Below are 22,423 nucleotides of genomic sequence, written 5' to 3'. Positions count from 1 at the left end.
AAGCCAAAGAGCACATCCTGGGTCATGCAGCTAACGTGTAGGGCAGGCGGGATCCAAACCAGCTCTGTGTGGGAGACGGCAGCACCAGAGGGGTTAGACCACAGGTTGTGGAAGCCAGCTGGGATTATCTCTGGCTCTGCCCATCTTTCTCTGTGATCTTGGGCTGATGTCATGTCCTCTCTGTGCCAGTTCCCGCATCTCTAGGATGCAGATTATAACAGCGCCTGTCCTGTGAGAGTGTTGCAAGGACGAATGGCACTGGGGAGGGAAAGCTCTCAGAGCCCAGCATGTAAGAAGTGCTGGGTACATCCAGGCCATTATGATCTGGCCCTAGAGCCAAACACACACAGGCACGTAAAAATAACACAGCCTGGCAAAGCATGTCGGCCCCCATCGCAGTCACTCAGTAAAGAGGTGCTGGGGGAAGGACAGGAAGATGCAAGGGAAGGGCAGGGGAATCCCAGCCAGTCAGCAGAGCACCATCCTAGATGCACAGAGAGGGCCACAGAGGAAGAGCAATCAGAGCCCCTGGCCTGAGGCTTTGAGCCCAAGCACCACGCCTGCCAGCCCAGCCCCACAGACAAGTAACACCCTCTCCCGGGTCTGCAAAATGGCGCCCATGATAATTTCCTCCTCCGGGGCTGTTGTGTTCGTTTCCTATGGCTGCTGTAACAGGTGACCATGAACTTAGTGACCTACAACACAAATCTATTCTCACAGGTGTGGAGGTCAGCAGGCCATCAAGGGGTTCGCAGATTTAAAAGCAAGGTTTCGGCAGGGCTGTGCTCTCGCTAAAAGCGAGGTTTCAGCAGGGCGGCTCCAGAGGAGAAGCCATCCCCCATGTTTTCCAGCCTCCAGAAGCCACATGCATTCCTTGATCACAATCCCGTCCTCCATTTCCAAGGCCAGCAGCGTAGCATCTTCCCACCTCTCTCTGACTCTGGCCCTCCTGCCTCCCTCTTGTCACAACCCTTGCGGTGACACTGGGCCTACGGATAACCCAAGGTCATCTCCCCATCTCAAAATCCCTCACTTAATCACATCTGCCAAGTCCCTTTGCCACACAATGTCACAGATTCACAGGTGCTGGGGATGTGGACGGGGAAATCTCCAAGGGGTGGAAGGGCCGTGATTCTGCCTCCCAGTTGTAAGAATCAAAATAAGATGTAAACTGTAAAGTCCGTGCACATGTAGGCTTAGTATTGTTGCACCATCTCTGTGCCAGGCACTGGGATAAAAATCAAGTGAGGCAGAGTCCTACCGCTGCAGGGATACAGGGAGGGACGTCACAGGATTCCTCGAAGGCATGTTTATACCATGAAGAGACACGCCAACCAGTTACCCTGCATGTGCCTTTTTCAACGAAGAGTCTGTGTGGGTCCTCAAAGAGCCTGGCATCCAAAGGTCCTGGCTCTGATTGGAAACCGGGAGCCCTTGTTTCCACCCTCAGAGGAGGAAAAGAAGGAAAGAAAACACAAAAACCAGCTTTTCCAGTTTAGGGATTTGGCAAGGGACCTTCAGAGAAAGATTTTTAATGCAAAGAAGGACCTGGTCCCCATAACCCTCCCATGAGGGACTCCATGGGTGGAAAGCCGGTATCTGCCAGGCCTCACATCCTGCATGGACCCTGTGGGACAGGACACAGGAGGCTCAAATGCTCCAGATTTGGGAAACAGCGCATGTAAGGAGAAGTCCAGGATTCCAAGCAACTCCACACTAGGTCTGCGGCAATCTGGAAAACCTTGAAGATTTCCTCCAGATACTGCGGACCCACTCCCGCCTTGCTGACCTGCCCTTCCCAAGAGCCCCTATGTCCCCCACACCCAGCAGTCTCAGAAGACACAGGCCACCAGCGCCCTGTTTCCATCCTGTGCCAACACTGCTTCGTTGAGCCTGGTCTCCTCTTGGCCTGATCCTCTCAGTCCCTGATACATCCAGGGAGGATGGGTCTCCCTGTCCTCTCCCAGAATCCGGCTGCCCCATCCCTTTCCCTGGCTCTAGGCTCCAGTAATAGACACTGGCCAATAGGCAGTACATTCATCTTATCCAGAAAAGCCCAGGAAGGGGTAGGCCAGGTACCTATAGGGAGCCCACGAGAATCCCCGCGACCAGGGCTAGGAGCCAAAACGCTGACCCACCGAAAAGTGTGGAGGTCACAGGGGGATAAAGGCAAAACTAAACAGGAAAAGCAAACAACTCCAGAGGGGGCCGGAGTCCATGGGGCTATTACACTCAGAGGCGAGGGGTGCAGGCCTGAGTCCAGGAAAAACACAGGAAGCCAGTGATCTGCAGTGCTCACGTTTCCCGGGCACTGCTGGGTACTCAGGGCTACTCTTTCAACCACGACTTCCCCAGCAAGAGCTCAGGGTGGACATGAGTGCACATGCTTCAGAATCCACCCGGAGAAGCAAACCCTGCAGCCCTCAGTAGACAGCTTTGAGGGCAGACAGGCCTAGTCCCAGCCCTGCCATTTACTAGTTCCATGAGATTTGGGTAAATTATTTCAGTTTGCCAAGCCTCAGCTGCTTCATCTGCAAAATGGGCATGTTCAATAGTCCCCGACTTCTAGGGCTCCTAGGAGTATAAGTAATAAGATAATATGGGCCAGATGCAGTGGTTCATGTCTGTAATTCCAGCACTTTGGGAGACCAAGGCAGGAGGATTGCTTGAGCCCAGGAGTTCAAGACCAGCCTGGGCAACAGAGTGAGACCTCCACCTCTACAAAAAAAAATGAAAATTAGCCTGGGCGCGGTGGCTCACACCTATAATCCTTGCACTTTGGGAGGTCAAGGTAGATGGATCACCTGAGGTCAGGAGCTCGAGACCAGCCTGGCCAACATGATGAAACCCCATCTCTACTAAAAATACAAAAAATTAGTTTAGCATGGTGGTGCACGCCTGTAATCCCAGCTACTCAGGAGGCTGAGGCAGGAGAATCGCTTGAACCCAGGAGGCAAAGGTTGCAGTGAGCCAAGATGGCGCCATTGCACTCGAGCCTGGGCAACAAGAGCAAAACTGTCTCAGAAAAAAAAAAAAAAAAAAAAAAAATTAGCCAGGCGTGGTGGCACATGCCTGTAATCCCGGCTTCTTGGGAGGCTAAGGCAGGAGAATCGCTCAAGCCTGGAAGGTCGAGGCTGCAGTGAGCTGTGATCACACCACTGCACTCCAGCCTGGGCAACAGAGTGAGACCCTGTCTCAAACAACAGCAAAAAGAGATAATATACACAGAGCACTTAGCACAGCCTGTGGCTCAGCACAGCACCATCAACACCAGTGAGGTCAGGTGACTCTAGCTATGTGGCCTTGGGCCACGCAACCACACCGTGCTTCTCTCCCCTGGCCTCAGTCTTGGCCCCTGCAGGTGCCAGAGTCAGAATCCAATAGAAACCCTATTGACATGCCATTTGTTTGGAGGTTGGGGGGTGGGCTGGTATTTTTTTATAGGTTTTGTTTGTTTTTGAGACAGAATCTCCCTTTGTCACACAGGGTGGAGTGAAATGGCACAATCTCCCCTCACTGCAACCTCCACCTCACAGGTTCAAGCGATTCTCCTGCCTCAGCCTCCCCAGTAGCTGGAATTATAGGCACCCGCCACCAGGCCCGGCTAATTTTTGTATTTTTAGTAGAGATAGGGTTTCGCCATGTTGTACAGGCTGGGTCTTGAACTCCTGACCTCAGTGGTCCACCCACCTTGACCTCCCAAAGTGCTGGGATTACAGGCATGAGCCACTTCACCCAGCCTGACATGCTGTTAGTTTTCTCCTTGCTTCCATGGAGACACAGACCCTCTTGTCCTTCTGTCCATCATTCGTTCAACAAGGGGACATCTTTGGTACTCAGCCGGTGCCTACCACTGTGCTAAGCCATGAGGTTCGGCAACAAACAAAACATCCCCCTCCAAAAAATCAAAAAGTCCCTGTCGCCATAGAGGTAACTGCTGGTGAAGAGACCAGCACACCCCTCTTCCCTCACAAGATCTCCATGCTGGGGGAGCGAAGAGGAGGCTCTCTTTGCTCTGCTCTCATATCAAGGGAAGGGACCTCACCAGGAATCACGCGCCTGGCACTGCCGCACAAGGCTTCCCACGAGGGACCTATGGAACATTCCACCAACTGCTTAGATGCCACTCTCCCAAGAGCTCAGAGATCATCTCTGAGTGGGCAAAAATCTTACCTCAAAAAAGGAACACACAATCAGATCATTCCTATGAAGCCAGCCACACCCTCTCATCAGGGACCAGGGCATGAGCACCTGGAGGCACGGAAGCACGGTGGCCAAGCACCTGGCCTCCTGGGGTCTCCAGGAAGGTAGCTTGAAGGAAGCCAGTGTGCTGACCACCCTGTGTGCCAACCCTGTGCCTCTGTTCAGGGGCTTCCTCCGTGGGCACTCCCCCTGCCCCTCTGCCATCCTGAATGGAGAATTTCCACTCACTTGCTGAGCCAGGACCTGGCCCAGGAGTCTTCTCTGATGGCCCCACCCTTGCTCCCCTCTAGTCAGTGTCCCAGCTCCCTGGGCATCCATCTCTGTCCCACTCTGACGCATCCGCATCTCCCACCAGACTGAGTTTCTCCGCAACTTCACTCCTGGCCCACCCTGGAGATTTAAATCCTTGGAAGATTGCAGCCATCACGGCCCTTCCCAGCCCAGGTGCAGGACGAATGGCTGCTGATTCATTTCAGGTCCCTAATCAGGGAGGAGCGGCTGGCCCCTAATTCTGACCTTAATTACATAGCAGCAAGCTCAGCAGAAACCCTCCCCGAGTCCACCCACTCTGGACAGCAAATGAGCACATGAAGGACTTCTCCAGGGGCCTGGGCCTGCAACCTGCATCTCTGAAACCTCCCGCTGGGTGACACCTGCCTGAGAATTAGCCCCTCTTGCTCAGTTTGGGGCACCCCAGGAAGACAAAGCAGGGCTCAAACATGCCTCCCCTCACCAGGGTAGTCAGGATTTAAACTCAGGGTTCCAGATGCTTGGGCCATTCATTTGGAGCCTAGACCCCTCCACTGCTTAGACAAGGAGGCTCTAAGCACCCGGTCCTGAGAGGCCTCAGCTCCCACCACCCCCAGTTGCCCAATTACCCTTCCAACCCAGACGTGACTTGCAGAAGACGAAGAACTGTGATAAAAAGCAAATGCCTTGATTAAGCACCTACCATGAGGTTGAGCATCTTACCCAATGGCCCGTTTTTACAGATGAGAAAACCAAAGGGGGACTTGACTGACAAGAGGACCTATGGCCAGTGTGGGGGCCACAGACAAGACGCAGGCCCTCACCCCAACATCCAGGCTCCTAACCACTAGGCTACACTGCCTCTGACAGGCTCGCAGGCACAGAGGGCAGGGTCCCTAACAGCAACTGATATAGGAATGGGAATATTAGCAAGACAAATGGCAACTGCAAAAATAATTACAATGGGCTGCATCCCCCCACCCTCAAACACCCCCAGTACCCCCCCACTACACACACACACACACTCACTCGCACACACACTGAGCACCACATAGCTGTTCGCTTCTTCAAGACGAACCCAACAGAGGGGGTGCTCTCATTGTTTCCCTTTCACCAGCGAACAGACTGACACTTGGAGAGTTTCTGTGACTCCTCCAAGGCTACACAGCTAGCAAGGGACACAGGCAGGGTTTGGAGCCAGGCCTGCCTCCTGCTGTTTCAGAGGCTTGTGGGCAAAGTAAAGGAAAAAGTACCATGAGTTTCTGGAACTGACCTCTTCCCCCAGGGCACAGGGCCTCAATGAAATGCTTTCCTCCTTAGCTAAAGCCAAGTCGGGTCCTCTGGGCCTCAGCTCCACCCCATCCCCACCCCCTGCCCGGTGTCTCCGTTTCCAACCGCCAAAGCAAAGGAGCCAGGTTCACTTACTCTGTGCTGGGTGGAGCAGCCGCTGGGTCTGGGTCTGCAAAAGAGGAGCAGACAGAGAGCCTGTCAGGCCAGAGGCTGGCCCCAAGCACTCAGGCCTTCCCCGCCCCTTTCCCAGCCTCCCCAGGGGCGCCGCAGACAGGGCCTGGCCAGCCTGGGTGCCTGCTGAGCCCCGCCTCCCTCCCCCAGCCCTGGCTCAGTCATCAGCTCCCCTACCTGGCCTGCACCACCCCCACCCACCCCATGGCCCACTTCCCAACTCCAGCCAGAACTCGTGGCAGCCGCCCCGCCTGCTCTGGGCCTGCCCTCCACCCCCAGCTGCTCCAGGAGCCCGCTGTCCCCAAGCCTGCAGGAAGTTCCAGCTGGTCGGGTCCCCAGATTCTCTCTTGGATAACAGACTCTAAGAGCCCAGAAGCTGCCATTTAACACCAGCTTAGCAGGGCCCTCCTGCCCCCCAGGGTTGCCAGCTCCCCAAGGCAGACAGGAGAGGGGACCTCTGGGAGGCTGCTCTTCTGGCTGGTGTGGATTCTTTAGGAGAAGCTGCAGGGAGGACTTCAGAGACACGAGCTTTGGGCAGCAACTGTCTCCAAAGCAAAATTCAGGCCAACCACTTCCATTTACAATATGCCAAAGTGCACCAGATGTTGCAGGAATGCTAGGAATTTCAAATTCCCAAGGGAAGCCATAGACTGCAGCTTCTTCCCACTGGCTTTTCCCTTCCTGCTTTCTGGGGACAGCGGAGGGGCCACCAGGCATCCCTGAGAGCCTGGAGCTTCCGCTCAGTTCTCTATGCTCCCTGTAGCCCCAGGAACGGAAGTTCCCAGAAACATCTTACCAGTGACAGGAATGGAGTCCAAGTGGATCAGTGGGGGGTCTGTGTCCCTCTCAGGAGCAAGGCTAGGGACTCCCAGGGCTGTGCTGGTGTCCTCTTCATCATCACTGTCGTCAAACTCAAAGGCCTCTCCTGGGTCGTCCTCTGCCTCCGAGGAGGGGCCTGGGGCTCCTGGAACCAGCTGATCTCCTGGAAGAGAGGAGGAGTTGGCCAGGCTGCAGGATCTCCGAAGTTGGGTCAATGGAGAGATGGCTGGGGTAGATGGGCATGGGCTGGAACTGGGTGAGCACTTCAGGTCTGAGCCAGGGAATGAGAGCCATCAAACTCAAGCCACATGGCGCTACAGTGCTGGTAAGGCTGAGGGGAGGGGGTTGGGTTAGGTCTCTAAGCAAGTGGCAGTTGAGGGAGGGAAGGGAGTGTGCTCCCAGGGCGAGCCTCTGCACCTCAGTACTTCAGTGTATATCTTTCCTCTTCTTATTTCCTGTTTCCCTGTTTTGTGAGCAAGGGGTCTTTTTAAATGTGTGTTTATGCATGAGCACAAGCTTATCGTATGTTTCTGTGTTGATTTGTCTGTGTGTTTTGTGTGTGCAAACGAGCACAGACAGGTGCATCCTTCCCACTGCACTTTATTTGGTATGTGCAGCAGCATGAAACACAGCTGCCTAGGAATGCCTGGACTTGGAGGCAGCCTGCTTGCAGGTACTAGGGCACAGACTGGCTGGGGCAGGAGAAAGCATCGAGCTCCCAGCATGGAGGTCAGCTCGCTAGGCCTCAACCCCTGCTTTTCCCCTCCTGGGGAATCCCCTCCATGACTATGAACTCCTGTCCTCCTCACCCATTGAAGCTCAGCTCAAGCAGAGAAACCCTCCGCTCCTACCCTACTACAGGAGGCGTGGCCTCTCCTTCTCTGCCCCTGCCCCTTGTTTGTACTCCCCACCAAGCTTGGATCCCTGAGAGCAGACATGTCACCTGCCTGTCCCCTCGACTGTGGGTCCTGGACTGACCCAGACCAGGAGCTCAGCCGCTTTTGTTAAATGAGTTAAGGGATGAATTCTCTACCCCAGAGAGCACAAGAAGCCATTTCCAGCCATTTCACCACATGGAGCTTCCCCAGTCCTCTTCCTAGAAGACTTCCTTCCTAAACTCTGGGCTGAACGGAACCTCAGGAGTTCAGTAACTCCATCCCCTACTATGCAAACCCTCTGCAAAACCAACAGGCAGTTTGGTTCTGTTTTTAAACATCTGCCAAGCTGACCACCCTAAGCAGTCCTCTTGTGGCACATGCCACACAGCTTAGGCATGAGCTCTGTGCTCACATGGCCGTGTCTGAGCTCCCTGCTAGCTGTGTGGTTCTGAGCAAGTCACTTTGCCTCTCTGAATCTTGGTTTCCTCTGCAAACTGGAGAATAGAAACAGCACTTTCCCCATAAGGCTGACATGAACATCAACCGAGGTGCAGCTTAGGGTTTCTCAGCCTTGGTACTACTGACATTTGGGACTGGATAATTCTTTTTGTGGGTGGGGAGGGGGGCTGTCTTGTGCACTGTAGGACGATTAGCAGCATCCCTACCTTCAACACCCTACAGGCCAGGGGGACCCTCCAGCTGTGACAACCAAAAATGTCTCCAGACATTGCCATATGTCCCCCTGGAGGGCAAAATCACCATTATCAGAACCACTGGGGTAGGTATAGCCCTCAGCACAGTGCCTGTATATGTAAGGATTATGACAATAACAGCTGTTGCAATTACTGTTCCCCTCCCAGCCTCAGATCCTTGAGGACAAACAGGATTTTCTAGTCCATGGGTCTGTGGACCCAGCCCTAGCAAATGCTCAATAAACATTAGACGGATGGATGAGTGATGGGTGAGGAGGTGGCTGGAACAGAGAAATAGACAGATGGGCCAGCAGATGAACAGACGAACGGATGGACATATCTGATTCCAACAGTCTCTTGGACTAGAAAAATCCAGTCACTCCCCTATAATGACCTGGAGGTTCCCAAAACATAATATTTTGGGGGTAGATGTAGGAAACCCCTTCTTCAGCTGCTCAACTGCAATGGAAGCCCAGAGCACGCCCTCCCTACCCACAGTGAGAAGTACCCAACTTCCTCTGAGGCCACGGAGGAGACACACCTGCTCCTCCTGGGGCTTTGGGGATCCCACAGACCAGGTCAGCAGGGGTGGACTCTGGGCAGCGATGTGGCCTATAGAGCCAACTCCTTCCCCAGGTGTCAAGAAACAAGACCTGAGAGAGCCTGAGCTGTGCCCCGGGCAGTTTCCTCATCCAGCCTCAGGATCACCTCCAGTTACCCAAGACCCCAGAGACACAGGCAAAGCAATGTGCCCACAGTCAGCAGCTAAGAGGATGGCATGGATTGGAACCCAGCTCCGTTCACCCTCCACACCCTTCTACTAAGCCCTCAGACATTCTGCCCTGTGCTGACATAAAGGGCTTGGGTGGGAGCTGGATCTGTGGTTTTCAGATGCAGTTCCCAACCCCTGGTAGCTCATAAGTTCAATCAGGGGATTCCCAATCAGGATTTCATTAGGTGTTTGGATTGCTTGTTTCAGATGTTTCTAAACATTGCATTCTAATATTAGTAAAATCATATGGGGTGTTCTTTTTGATATTATAATACCAAATGAAATACATTTGGTATTGAATTATTTCAGATGTTTAAAAAATAATGTATTGTGATACTAATGAATTCACCTTGGTATAATTTCGATATTGGTTTTGTCACTTCTGTTTCAGTTACATATACACATTGGGTAGGGGTATGTGTGGGTGTGTATGGGTGTGTGTGGGTGTGTGGGTGTGTGTGTGGGGTGTATGGGTGTGTGTGGGTGTGTGGGTGTGTGTGGGTGTGTGGGTGTGTGGGTGTGTGTGGGGGTGTGTGTGGGTGTGTGGGTGTGTGTGTGGGGTGTATGGGTGTGTGTGGGTGTGTGGGTGTGTGTGGGGGGTGTGTGTGGGTGGGTGTGTGTGGGGGGTGTGTGGGGGCATGTGTGTGGGTGTGTGTGGGGGCATGTGTGTGGGCATATGGGTGTGTGTGAGTGTGTGGGTGTGTGTGGGGGGTGTGGGTGTGTGGGGGGGTGTGTATGGGTGTGTGTGGGTGTGTGGGTGTGTGTGGGTGTGTGGGTATGTGTGGGTGTGTATGGGTGTGTGTGGGTGTGTGGGTGTGTGTGGGGGGTGTGTGGGGGCATGTGTGTGGGTGTGTGTGGGGGGTGTGGGTGTGTGGTGTGGGTGTGTGGGGGTGTCGGTGTGAGTGGGTGTGGGGGGGTGTGGGGAGGTGTGTGGGTGGGTGTGTGGGGGTGGGGAGGTGTGTATAGGTGTGTGTGGGTGTATGTGGGTGTATGTGCGTGTGTGGGTGTGTATGTACACGCACACGTACATATGTACAAAGAATCTTCTGCTCATCCCTTGCTCCCTCCACTCCAGTCACATTGATCTCCTTCCTGCACCACAAATGTGCCAGGCGTGCCCCTGCCTCAGGACCTTTGCACTTGCGGCCCCAGGGCCTAGCACGTTCTTCCCACGAGTATCTTCTGCTCTCCTCTCTTTCAGGTCTTTACTGCACATCACCTCTCTGCATGTTGTGGCATCTCTACTGCACGCTGCCGCAGAGACCTGCTGAGACTCCCAGTTTGTCCTGCCTACTTTACCTTTCTCTATGGCTGTTGTCAGCATATGATGCTATATGCTATTTATGTTGATGTCGCTCTCCTCTACTCAAATATAAGCTTCACGAGGGCAGGTATTTTTGTCTGTTTTGTTTGCTGTTGCATCCTCAGCATCTAGTGCAATGTCCAACATATAGTAGGCACATGATAAGTGTTTACGAAACACACACACACACGCACCTCTGTTGTCATGTCTATGGGTGGCAATTTTCAAAGTTTAAAACATAGGCTGGGTGCTGTGGCTCACACCTGTAATCCCAGCACTTTGGGTTTGGGTGCCTGGGGCGGGAGGATGGCTTCAGTTCAAAAGCTTGTGACCACCCCAGGTAACATGGTGAGACCTTGTCTCTACTAAAAATGAGACAATTAGCCGGGTGTGGTGGCATACACCTGTAGTCCCAGCTACTTGGGAGGCTGAGGTGGTGGGATCGCTTGAAGCCAGGAGTTCAAGGCTGCAGCGAGCCATGATTGTGCCACTGCACCCCAGCCCGGGTGACAAAACGAGACTCTGTCTCAAAAAAATAAACAAAAGTAAAAATGTTTAAATAATTTTTAAATCAGCTGGGTATGGTGGTGTGTGCCTACAGTCTCAGCTACTCCAGAGGCTGAAGCAGGAGTTCAAGGCTGCAGTGAGCCACGATCACACCACTGTACTCCAGCCTGGGTAACAGAGCAAAATCCTGTCTCAAAAAAATTTGTTTAAATTCTGGAATAAATGACCACAAAGTCCCCACCCACTATTTTGGGGGTACCAGATACAGGCTCATCCTGACTTGTACCGGGCTTTCTTAGCCTCTCAGCACCCCCGGTCCTTGCCCGAGTGAATCTGCTGGGCAGGGAGTGGGGGTGGGGTCTCCCTTTATAAGTGGATGGTGTCACTGCAGTGACTAAGGTTTTAGAGTCAGACCACCTGAGTTCAGCTCAGACTCCAGCTCACCCAGGTACCAGCTGGATGAGTGTCGGGTTATTTGACCCCCTCCCAGTTTCCTGATCTGTAAAATGAGGACAATAATAGCAACTACCTCACAGGGTTGTTGGGAGAATGGAATGAATGAACATAAATAAAGCACCTGGTGCAGGGTGTGTGCTCACCAAATGTTAGCTATTCTTACGATGATGATTCTGCTTATCATTATCACCATCGTTATATCATCACTATCATATTATTAACACCATTATCACTGTTATTATTATGATTTCAGCCTTGTCATAGCCCAGTCCCTGCTGCTGGGTGAGAAGGGCAGTCCTCTCCAACTCACAGGCCAGGCCCAGCCTCAGGCAACCCTGCCCCCAGCCATGTCTAGGGACTCAGGTCACTCCTACACCTCCTCTCTCTCTGTCACCCAGGCTGGAGGACAGTGGCATGATCATGGCTCACTGCAGCCTCGACTTCCTGGGCTCAAGTGATCCTCCCACCTCAGCCTCCCAGGTAGCTGGAACTATAGGTATGCGCCACCACGCCCAGCTAATTTTTTTTTTTTTTTTTTTTTTTTTTTTTTTGCATTTTTTTGTAGAGACAGGGCTTCACTGTGTTGTCCAGACTGGTCTCAAACTCCTGAGCTCAAGCAAGGCTTCCCAAAGTGCTAGGATTACAGGCGTGAGCCACTGTACCTGGCCTACACCTCCTCCCTTTAAGAGTACAAATAGCGGCTGGGCGTGATGGTTCATGCCTGTAATCCTAGCACTTTGGGAGGCCGAGGCGGGCTGATCATGAGGTCAGGAGATCGAGACCATCTTGGCTAACATGGTGAAACCCCATCTCTACTAAAAATACAAAAAATTAGCCGGGCACGGTGGCGGGCACGGTGGCGGGCACCTGTAAGTCCCAGCTACTTGGGAGGCTGAGGCAGGAGAATGGCGTGAACCCAGGAGGCGGAGCTTGCAGTGAGTCAAGATCGCGCCACTGCCCTCCAGGCTGGGCAAAAGAGCAAGACTCCATCTCAAAGAAAAAAAAAGAGTACAAATAGCTTCAGTTACGCATGCATGCAGTGAGCAGCTCCCAGCATCCAGTGGGCAGGGAGAGGGAATGAGAGGCAAGACACAGTCCTGGGGTCCGGGGGTGGACTGTGAGCTCCCCTCTCGAGTTCAGTGTGAGGCTGGCAGTACAGAGCCAGCAGGAGAAAACCTAAAATCTCAGAGACTGAGACGGTGCCAAGAGAAAGGGGCTGGGGCTCTCTGGGGCTTCAGGAAGGGCTTCGAGGATGAGGCTGCCCTTGCACTGAGCCTTAAAGGATGAGGAAAGGCCTGACAGGCTCTGACTAGAGCGTGGATTCCGGGCAGAGGCCACAGCAAAGACAGAGAAGAAACACCAAGAGCCCCGGGGCGCTGAAGACACACTCAAGGATGAAGAAGGTCACTCGGCAGCTAACTAGGGGCGTGCGGGAATCCCCTACTCAGGAATTTGAATTTAGTTTGGGAAGGTAATGGGAAGCTCTCAGAGAATGAGAAAATGGTAAAGAGCTGGGTTCACCCACATGATACTAGCCAGCAATATTAGAAAGAGCTGGAACAATAAATATTTGTCAAATGTTTGCTGAACAGAACAGAATTGACTTAGTCATACATTTTTTTTCTCATTCCCCATGTTCAGGTTCAGGCCTCTTGGTGGGGAGGGGAAAGGGAACAGATGCCCATGGCAGCAGGGGCAGGATGGGGCAAGGCCATGGCCATGCGTGCTGGAACCCAAGTCCCCATTGTGAATTGGGAGGTGAGATGTGCTTGCCCCTAGGTCCCCTTCTATCTTCCCCCCAGGCAATCAAGCATTGCTCCTTATCAGAAGGAAAACTCAGGAGGCCCAGCCCCGCCCAACTGAGAGCTGCAGGAAGCCCTTCCTAACCGCCTGCATGGGTGGTGCAGCCAGAGCTAGTCACTCATGCCTCTGATGTTCCTGGACACACCGGGTCCTTGTGAGAACCAATACAAGCGAGTCCAGGAGGCAGGGGACCGTGGGAAGCCACCCGTCGCCACAGAGAAGACAGGTCTGCTGTGCTGCTCCCCACCCCGCACCCCAGAAGAACCCCGAGGCTCAGGGAAGAGGAGATGCATCATTTGGCTCTCCCAGGGGTGCGGGCACATGCTGTCTGTCCTGCCAACACCCACGATAATGAGCACTTCCATCCGTGAGCAATTGATTACCCCATGCCCATGCCTGACAGATATTTAAACCTTGCAACAGCCCGGGAGAGGGTGTCATTGTCCCCATGTTTACTGATGATGAAACTAAGCCACAGAGACAACATGTCACTTAACCAACCCCGCAGTCTAAGTGGCAGGGTTGGGCTGATTGCAAAGCCCTCGCTCGTTACCATCTGCAATTCTGCCTCTCTCATAGTGGTACAAGAGGACAGGAAGCTGCCGCTGTGGGTGAAACAGCCCCGGGTCCAGTTCCTCCCAGGCGGGGCCTGGATTCCACCTGCAGCATCTGAGGCCCCAGTGCCAGGGTTGCCAAATGAAATACAGGACACAGACTTGAATTTCAGATAAACAACGAATAATTTTGTTAGTATAAGTATGTATTTTTCTTTTATTTTTTCAAGACAGAGTCTTGTTCTGTCACCAAGGCTGGAGTGCAGTGGTGTGATTTCAGCTCACTGCAACCTCCATCTCCCAGGTTCAAGCAATTCTCCTGCCTCAGCCTCTCAAGCAGCTGAGATTACAAGTGCCACACCATACCCAGCTAATTTTGGTATTTTTGTAGAGATGGGATTTTACCATGTTGGCCAGGATGGTCTCAAACTCGTGACCTCAAGTGATCTGCCTGCCTCGGCCTCCCAAAGTGCTGGGATTACAGGCGTGAGACACCATGCCTGGCTGTATTTTTCTTTTACTTTCTCTTTTTTTCACTAAATACGGCAACGCTACCACTGTTCGATGGCCTGACCCTATGGTGCAACCCTCTCCCCCAACCTCAGTTCCTCACCCCTGATTTATAAGCTTCAGCCTGAGACCCCCATGTGTTCACCTCTCCAGGGGATCTCAGGGAGACAGGAAAAGGATTGACCCTTGCCCAGAGCCTCCTCCGTGAGCAGAAAGTTACTTCTATTTTGTAGACAAGGAACATGAGGCAGAGGACACGGCCCAGGCAGGGCCAGCAGCCAGCAGAGCGGACTTCCCACCCGGCGCCACGCTGCTCCAGAGCAAGGCCCTCTGCCAGCCCCTGCGGCCCCGTTCTAAGAAGGAACGAGAGGGACAGGAAGCCCTGGGTACGGTACCTATGGCAGGCTCTGGAGGAGGGTTGGAGGAAGCCATCAGACAAGGTCCAGCTCAGACCAGCACCGTCCCAGCTACACACCTGTGGAAAGAAGACCAGAAATTGCATTAGCTGGAGTCAGGGCTGCAGTTTCAGCCACTGAGACGAGTCACTGGCTCACCCTGTGCTTTAGTCCGGTGGCTCTCAGACAGATATTTCTGGGCAGCCCCAGAAAGGCCCCAGCCTCCACCCTTCATAAATCATTAACCCATAGAAACACGAGCAGCTGTGCAGCCCAAATCCCTGCAGCCACAGACCTTCCTGTTGCCAGTGCCAAGGGACCTGCTGGGTGTCCCTCCTCATCCCCTCTAGCTTACAGGTGAAGCTCTGGCCCCAGAGTCCAGGGTCATGCTCAGTCCCCCACCTTCCAGGAATCAGATCATGCCTGACTGTCATAAATGGGGCTGGATACTTCCTCCTCCTGGCTGCCCAGGAAGCACGGGCTCCGCTCCCTTAGGTCTGCCTGCTCCTGCCAGTCCCTTCCTGTGGCCCTGCTGAAGGCCACTCTCACTCTGCCTTTCCCTGTCCCGCCCCATGGGTTGACCAGCAGGCAGGAGGTAACCTGGCCTTGGCACATGAGTGTGAGGAAAGCAATGGCTCCAGAGGCCAATGGCGCAAGACAGGGACAGAATCCCAAATGCTCAGCGTGGAGGCACAGTTCCTCCTGGCCCAAGGTGGCACCGCCCTCCCCTCACAGTGGGAGATCACATAACCAAGAGGCCGACACCTCCGCCTCCAGTGGGCTTCCTGGGCCCTGGAGCCAACCCTGCCCCAGCTCCCTACTGTCACCTTCAATTGTGCGCTGGGAGCTGTCCTCCTAGACATCCTGTGGAGGAGGAAATGCACCCTGGAGGGAAAGCAGCCAGCCCTCTGGTCTAATCTGCCCAGGCCACAAACTGGCTGTGTTCCTGTTTTCGTTTCCATTCCTAAAGGCTTTATTTTTATTAAACTGGCTTACTAAACAAAAATGAAATGCAGGTTAATGGCAATATTAGTAATAGTAGACATTCTTGCATTGCCAACAACATCTCAGACATAATTTTAAGCACTTTACAAATATTAACATCTATTAGTCCAAATTATAAATGAGAAAATGAGACCAAGAATGGTTAAGTAACTTGCCCAAGATCACACAGGTAGGAAGAGCCAGGGTTCGAACCCAGGCCATGGGGCTCTGGAGTCTGTGCTCAGAAGCAGCCACTACACTCTAGCACCTTTCAAGACTCAAACGATACAACAGGTAGACAATGAAAAGTTAGTCTCCAGGCTGGGTGCGGTGGCTCACTCCTGTATCTCAGCACTTTGGGAGGCCAAGGTGGGCAGATCACTTCAGGTTAGGAGTTCGAGACCAGCCTGGCCAACATGGTGAAACTCCATCTCTACTAAAAATACAAAAATTAGCTGGAAGTGGTGGCACATGCCTTTAAACCCAGTTACTCAGTAGTCTGAGGCAAGAGAATCACTTGAATGTGGGAAGCGGAGGTTACAGTGAGCCAAGACCGTGCCACTGCACTCCAGCACTCCAGTCTGGGAGACAGAGCAAGACTCTGTATGAAAAAATTAAAAAAAAAAAAAAAAAAGTTAGTCTACCTCCCATCCTGGTTGCCCTAATCCCCCAGTCCCTCAGAAGAGATGACTGTTACCGACTTCTCAAGAATCCTTCCAGAACTTTCCCATGCACGGGCCAACTTGCATATCTGCAGATATGCCTTGTTTCATACAGAAGGAGCACACAGCACCCACTGTGCTGCAACTGCCTTTTTAATTTAAATCTCAGTGATGATTTCAGAATACTACTAATACATAGAAATTGATCCCACTTTTTTTTTTTTTTTTTTTTTTTTTTTGAGACGGAGTCTCGCTCTGTTGCCCAGGCTGGAGTGCAGTGGCCGGATCTCAGCTCACTGCAAGCTCCGCCTCCCGGGTTTATGCCATTCTCCTCCCTCAGCCTCCCGAGTGGCTGGGACTACAGGCGCCCACCACCTCACCTGGCTAGTTTTTTGTATTTTTTTAAGTAGAGATGGGGTTTCACTGTGTTAGCCAGGATGGTCTCGATCTCCTGACCTCGTGATCCGCCCGTCTCGGCCTCCCAAAGTGCTGGGACGCCACTTTTTTTAACAGCTGCACAATAGGTTTGGTTTTGCTTTGATGTAGGTGGGTTTTTTTTTCGGTGGGGGTTTAATTTATATAGCCCCCATCGATAGGTACTGAGGCTGCTTTGGTCTCTGTTTCCCAGGTTGGAGTGCAATGGCACAATCACGGCTCACTGCAACCTAGAACTCCTGGGCTCAAGTGATCTTCTCGCCTCAGCCTCCCCAGTAGCTGGGACTACAGGTGCACACCACCATGCCTGGCTAATTTTTTAAAATTTTTTCTAGAGATAGGGTCTTACCCTGTTGCCCAGGCGGGTCCCAAACTCCTGGGCTCAAGCCATCCTCCATTCTTGACCTCACCAAGTGCTGGGATCACAGACATGAACCCCGACGCCTGCCTGCATTTCTCACTGTGACTGATGATACCAGTTACTCTCTGCTAAGCGCGTGACTGTGCCTTTTAGATCCACACTGAAAACTCTCAGGACTAAACTGGTACTTCAGCAAAGGGTTTTGGAAAGCAAACTAATATGTCTGCAAACCCCCTTGCAACTTGAAAGATCAAACAACAGCTGTACAGCTGTCCTGCTACACAGCCCCCTCCCAGTGGGCTCATTCAAAACCCCTGAGGTCTGCTCGGCCTTTCTCTGAGGGCTCTGGTGCCCCAAGAGCTCCAGGAAGGAAGCGGCAGAAAGACCTATACCCATTTTACAGAAGGGAAAAGGGAGTCTCTTTGCCCAGCCTCCTGCCCAAATTGCTCCTTAAATACAATTTGATGATACAGAAGAGGCAGCTTCTTTACCCTGGGGCCAAAACCTAGGATCCTTCCCTCCCAGAACAGAAAGTCCAATGTCCTCCCCTTTCTTCACCCTTCGGGGCTGATTCCTGCCCTCCCCTCCAAGCGCAAGGCTTTCCCTAGAAAGGAAGAGAGATAACAACATGTATGAAGCCTGACATTTTATTAGCATTATTCCATCTAATTCTCATAACACCCCAGCTTACGGATGAGGAAACAGAAACTCAGAGAAGCAAATATTTGCCCTAGGTCACAGAAGGAAGAGGACAAGGTGACCACACTAGGATTCCAGCCAGCGAGCACCGACCCTAAAGCCTAATCTCAATTCTCTAATCACACTGCCTCCCTAGCCTTTGGGGCTGGAATCTGGAAGGTGTTTGCTACAGACTAATGCAGGGCTCTGAAGTGTCAGGACAAGGACACAGGCCAACAGGCCCTGCCCATACTCATAGACCTATGGCGACCATTTTGCACACACAGGCCGCTAGTCTCAGAAGGATGTGGACAAGGGAGTAGGGATGGCTCACAGAAACCCACTGCCACCACTACAGATCCTCACGGGGTTAGAAAAGAGTTCAGGTACCCGATATATATCACTAAGGTTCCACTCAGCAGGTATGAGACCTGGGATGAGTTAATCCTACCTCTGGACCTCAGTTTACTCATCTGCAAAATGGGGATTAAAAAATACCCACTTCGGCCAGGCGCGGTGGCTCAAGCCTGTAATCCCAGCACTTTGGGAGGCCGAGACGGGCAGATCACGAGGTCAGGAGATGGAGACCATCCTGGCTAATACGGTGAAACCCCGTCTCTACTAAAAATACAAAAAACTAGCCGGGCGAGGTGGCGGGCGCCTGTAGTCCCAGCTACTCAGGAGGCTGAGGCAGGAGAATGGCGTGAACCCGGGAGGCGGAGCTTGCAGTGAGCTGAGATCCGGCCACAGTACTCCAGCCCGGGCGACAGAGCGAGACTCCGCCTCAACAAAAAAAAATAAATAAATAAAAAATAAATAAAAAATAAAAAATACCCACTTCAGGCCGGTCGTGGTGGCTCACGCCTATAATCCCAGCACTTTGGGAAGCTGGGGCAGGCAGATCACTTGAGGTCAGGAGTTCGAAACCAGCCTGGCCAATATGGTGAAACCCCATCTCTACTAAAAATACAAAAAATTAGACGGGCATGGTGGCGCATGTCTGTAGTCCCAGCTACTCGAGAAGCTGAGGCAGGAGAGTCACTTGAACCTGGGAGGTGGAGGTTGCAGTTAGCCAAGACTGCACCACTGCCACTCCAGCCTGGGTGACAGAGCAAGACTGTCTCAAAATAAATAAATAATAACCATTCTCATCTTTTTTTTTTTTTTTTTTTTGAGATGGAGTCGTGCTCTGTCGCCCAGGCTAGAGTGTAGTGGCGTGATCTCAGCTCACTGCCAGCTCTGCGTCCCAGGTTCACGCCATTCTCCTGCCTCAGCCTCCTGAGTAGCTGGGACTGCAGGCGCCCACCACCAAGCATGGCTAATTTTTTGTATTTTCTAGTAGAGACAGGGTTTCATGAACCATGTTAACCAGGATGGTCTCGATCTCCTGACCTCGTGATCCACGCACCTTGGCCTCCCAGAGTGCTGGGATTACAGGCATGAGCCACCCACACGCGGCCCATTCTCATCTTTAAAAAGAGAACTAATAAGCATCATGGCGTGTCAGAACCAGAAAGTAGCTCCAATATGGCGGTGTTGCTCTTGCTCTTGCTTTACAGAAGTGGAAACTGAGTCCAAAGGAGGAGGACACTGCCCACAGCGCTGTCACTCTCCAGGTGGTGACAGCGAAGGCCATGGTTAGAGGATAGGATTTGGTGCCAGGATGATTCAGGTTCAAATCCCAGCTGTGCCACTTGCCACAGCAGCAGTTAATTCCTTTCTCACTGGGACGGTGGGAGTAAGACCAGCACCTGCCTCCTGAGCATCCTGTGCTCATGAAATGAGGACCCAGCAGTGGGTATGACGAATTCTACACTCCGTGCCCTGCACGGAGTAAGCTCTGGGTAGACAGGGACCTCTGTTACGATGGGGACCCTATCCAGGCTATGTTTGGGGGGTGGGGTTATAGGAGATTGTCTTCTCTTGGAGGTCACCTTTTTAACAATGACCGCCAAACCCAAGGGACAGGTGGACACTGAACAGCTCCCCTTCCTGCTGCTGTGTGGAATGGCTGAGGAGGAGGCAGCGCTCAGACAAGGAAGAGGGGAGGCCCCAGCTCCTGACTGCAGGGTATGCCCACCAGAGGCCCGGAGCAGGTTAGGCTCAGTGACAGGCCACCCAGAGCAGCCCAGCACTGGCACCTCCTGCTGCCCTCAGCTGCCCAGCCCATCACAGTAGGTGTCTTCCCAGCTTGGCTAATTCAGTCAAAGTGCTTATCAGTTCCCCTCCCTCTAGCGTTCAAAGACCATCTGCCCAGAGGCCCCTCTAGGAAACCCTCCTCCTGCCTGCCCCTGTCTCACGCTGGGCCCCCCAAGACTATCTCCCATCCCTCACCCATCAAGCTGCCCCATCCCTCTTCCACCTGAATGAGGCCTGGAGGAAGAAAACACCTGGGGGCCCTGAAAGTCTGGAAGGCTGAGCAAGTCATGCCTTGAGGACAGGGAAGGCCGGCCTTTCTCTCCAACAAGGTCCAGGCAGAAACAGGGGAAGCAGCAACTGGGTTGCTGGGCTGAGCTGGGCAGCGGCCACCCAGCCCTGCCCAGAGAGAAACAAGAATCGGTTCTGGCCCAGGCAACCTTGTCAAGCTCTGGCCTCGGAGGCCCTCTGCAGGGTTCACCTCCTGAAGGAGAAAGAAGGTGGGGAATGGGGGGAAAGACTAGGTGCTTGGGCTGGTCAGGACCGGAGCTCCTCCACGTAGCTGTGTTCTCTGAGAGGTCGCTCTGGCTTTCAGCCTCATTAGACACATGCTAGGCCAACCCGCCTGCCACCTCTGCTGCCACAGAGACACTCCACAAACACACCTGCCACATCACCTTGTTGCTTCAAACTCTTCCCCATCACTGTCAGAATGGAGCCTGGGTCCTAAGCAAGGCCCTCCAAGATTCGTTCCCTCCACTGACCTCTCGGGTCTCAGCAGCTCCGGGCCTGGACTAGAACTCTGCTCTGGCTCTCATGAATGGCTTTCAGCCCCATGACCATGCCACCCAACCTGTTTCACATCTCCGGGACTTTGCTTAAGCTGTCTGTTCCCTCCACATGGAATTCTCTCTCACAACCAGCAAGCAAATTCCTATTCAGCCATCAAAATCCAGCCCCATTTCTCCTCTACAAAGCTTCCTTAGACCCATTTCACACAGTGGTTTCCAGTTGTGAAGCTTTTTAAAAATACTTATGTCCCAGGCTCATACCCGGAGATTCTGCTACAGTGGCTCAGAGGTGCAGCTGATAGGGGGTCAACAGGCTCTTTTCAAAGAGCATGGGTGGTGCTGGGACACATACATGCCTGCAGGCACAGCCCCATTATAACTGTTGTCCTCCCTAAGAGCCTGTGACCTCTCTGGGGCCACTGGGCTTCTTTCCATCTCAGCATGGGTAGCACTGGGATTGGCCCGGGGCACACACTAGATAACAGCTTGTGACCCTCCCTTGCTTGGGACCCACCCAGCATGGAACCAAAGGGCATAGACCAGGAACCCATGAGGCTGGGACATCCCTGGACTGGGGGAGCTGCTTGTGTGGGGCTTCAGCCCAGAGGAGGGGAGAACAGATGGAAGGTGTGGTACAAGCCCTCCTGGTGTCCTCTGCCTGTCCTGAAAGCCCAGGGCCCAGAAGGAAGAGATGGGGATGCAAACTGCACAATGGAGCTGGAATAGGAAGTCGGGTGGGGCCTCCTGACAAGAAGAGGGCCCACGGCTCCCCCATGCAGGGCAGCAAGATGCCCACAGCTCTTCTCAGATCAAAGGGCCACCTGGTGGAGAGTCCGGCACGGGGAGAGAGGAGCTGCCTTCAAGAAAACACAGGCGGAGCTATAGCAGGAGGGGCACAGGCAGAAGGGAGGGATAAGGTACGTGGACAGGAACCCGGCCTCAGTATGAAGCCAGCCCAAACAACGTTCATCCTCTGCTCTCCAGCAGCGCTGCTCCAAAGCAGGCACCCCTCAGCGCCTCCTGTACTCACCTGTCAGGTGCAGGTGTAAATAAGATGACATTGGACAATGCTGGTAGGTTTGTAATGAATGTCCGTTTCCTTCCAGAGTTCCTGCCAGTCCCTGAGGACCAACAGCATTTTCTCATTTTACAGACTGCTAAACTAAATCTAAGACAAATGTATTCCACCAGAACAGCAGGCCTGAGATCACAAAATTTGAAATGACAATAGCTGACACCTCCAAGCACTGTGTGCACCAGGCCCCATACTGAACATTTTAGTTTGCATCTCATTTGATTCTCACAGCAGATGAGGAAAACAAGGCTGACAGAGACTGAGGGGCATCCCCAAGGCCACACAGCTACTGAGCCCCTGGGAGCAAAAGGGCAGGACCCTCAGGCTGATCCCAGGCCCAGGGTGGAAAGGGGAGTAGGGGAGTGGGTAGGTCGGGGAACGTCCTCCCAGACCCTCCTCAGCCATGCAGGTGCCAGAGCTGCAGAACCTGGCAAGGAACCACACACCCCAGCTCCTCCCTCGCCCACCTGATGGACACTCAAAGGGCTTCCTGAGGTGGGGGTGACTCCAACTTCCTTTCCTCTTCACCAGGGAGGTGGGGGGGGCTCTGAGAAGGGGGCCTGCCTAGCTGGGGCAGGGGCCAAGTTTGGTCAATGGCTGGAGCCTCAGACAATGGAGACTCTGTCCTGAGCCCAGAGTCGGTGGCACCCGCTCTCCCTCACTGACCTCTTAGGGAGCCCCTGGTGAGGATCCGCAGGC

At 53.2% G+C, this 22,423-nt stretch overlaps 1 protein-coding gene across 8 annotated transcripts in view; it reads right to left on the bottom strand.

The window, feature by feature from the left end:
* ARHGEF10L (Rho guanine nucleotide exchange factor 10 like) overlaps positions 1–22,423 on the bottom strand; it is a 182,075-nt gene that overhangs the window by 104,755 nt on the left and 54,897 nt on the right. For all 8 annotated transcript variants that reach the window (XM_010373032.2, XM_030912690.1, XM_030912689.1 and 5 more), the window contains exons 2-4: positions 14,603–14,682; positions 6,710–6,895; positions 5,878–5,911 (exon numbers count right to left, since the gene is read on the bottom strand). In XM_010373032.2, the coding sequence (XP_010371334.1) occupies positions 5,878–5,911; positions 6,710–6,895; positions 14,603–14,639 (257 nt within the window). In that variant the 5' untranslated portion in view covers positions 14,640–14,682. The remainder of the gene's footprint in view (positions 1–5,877; positions 5,912–6,709; positions 6,896–14,602; positions 14,683–22,423) is intronic.

Source organism: Rhinopithecus roxellana, chromosome 12 (genome assembly GCF_007565055.1).
Source record: "Rhinopithecus roxellana isolate Shanxi Qingling chromosome 12, ASM756505v1, whole genome shotgun sequence".
In the NCBI taxonomy this organism is placed as follows: domain Eukaryota; kingdom Metazoa; phylum Chordata; class Mammalia; order Primates; family Cercopithecidae; genus Rhinopithecus; species Rhinopithecus roxellana.
This window is presented reverse-complemented; position numbering and strand designations above follow the sequence as displayed.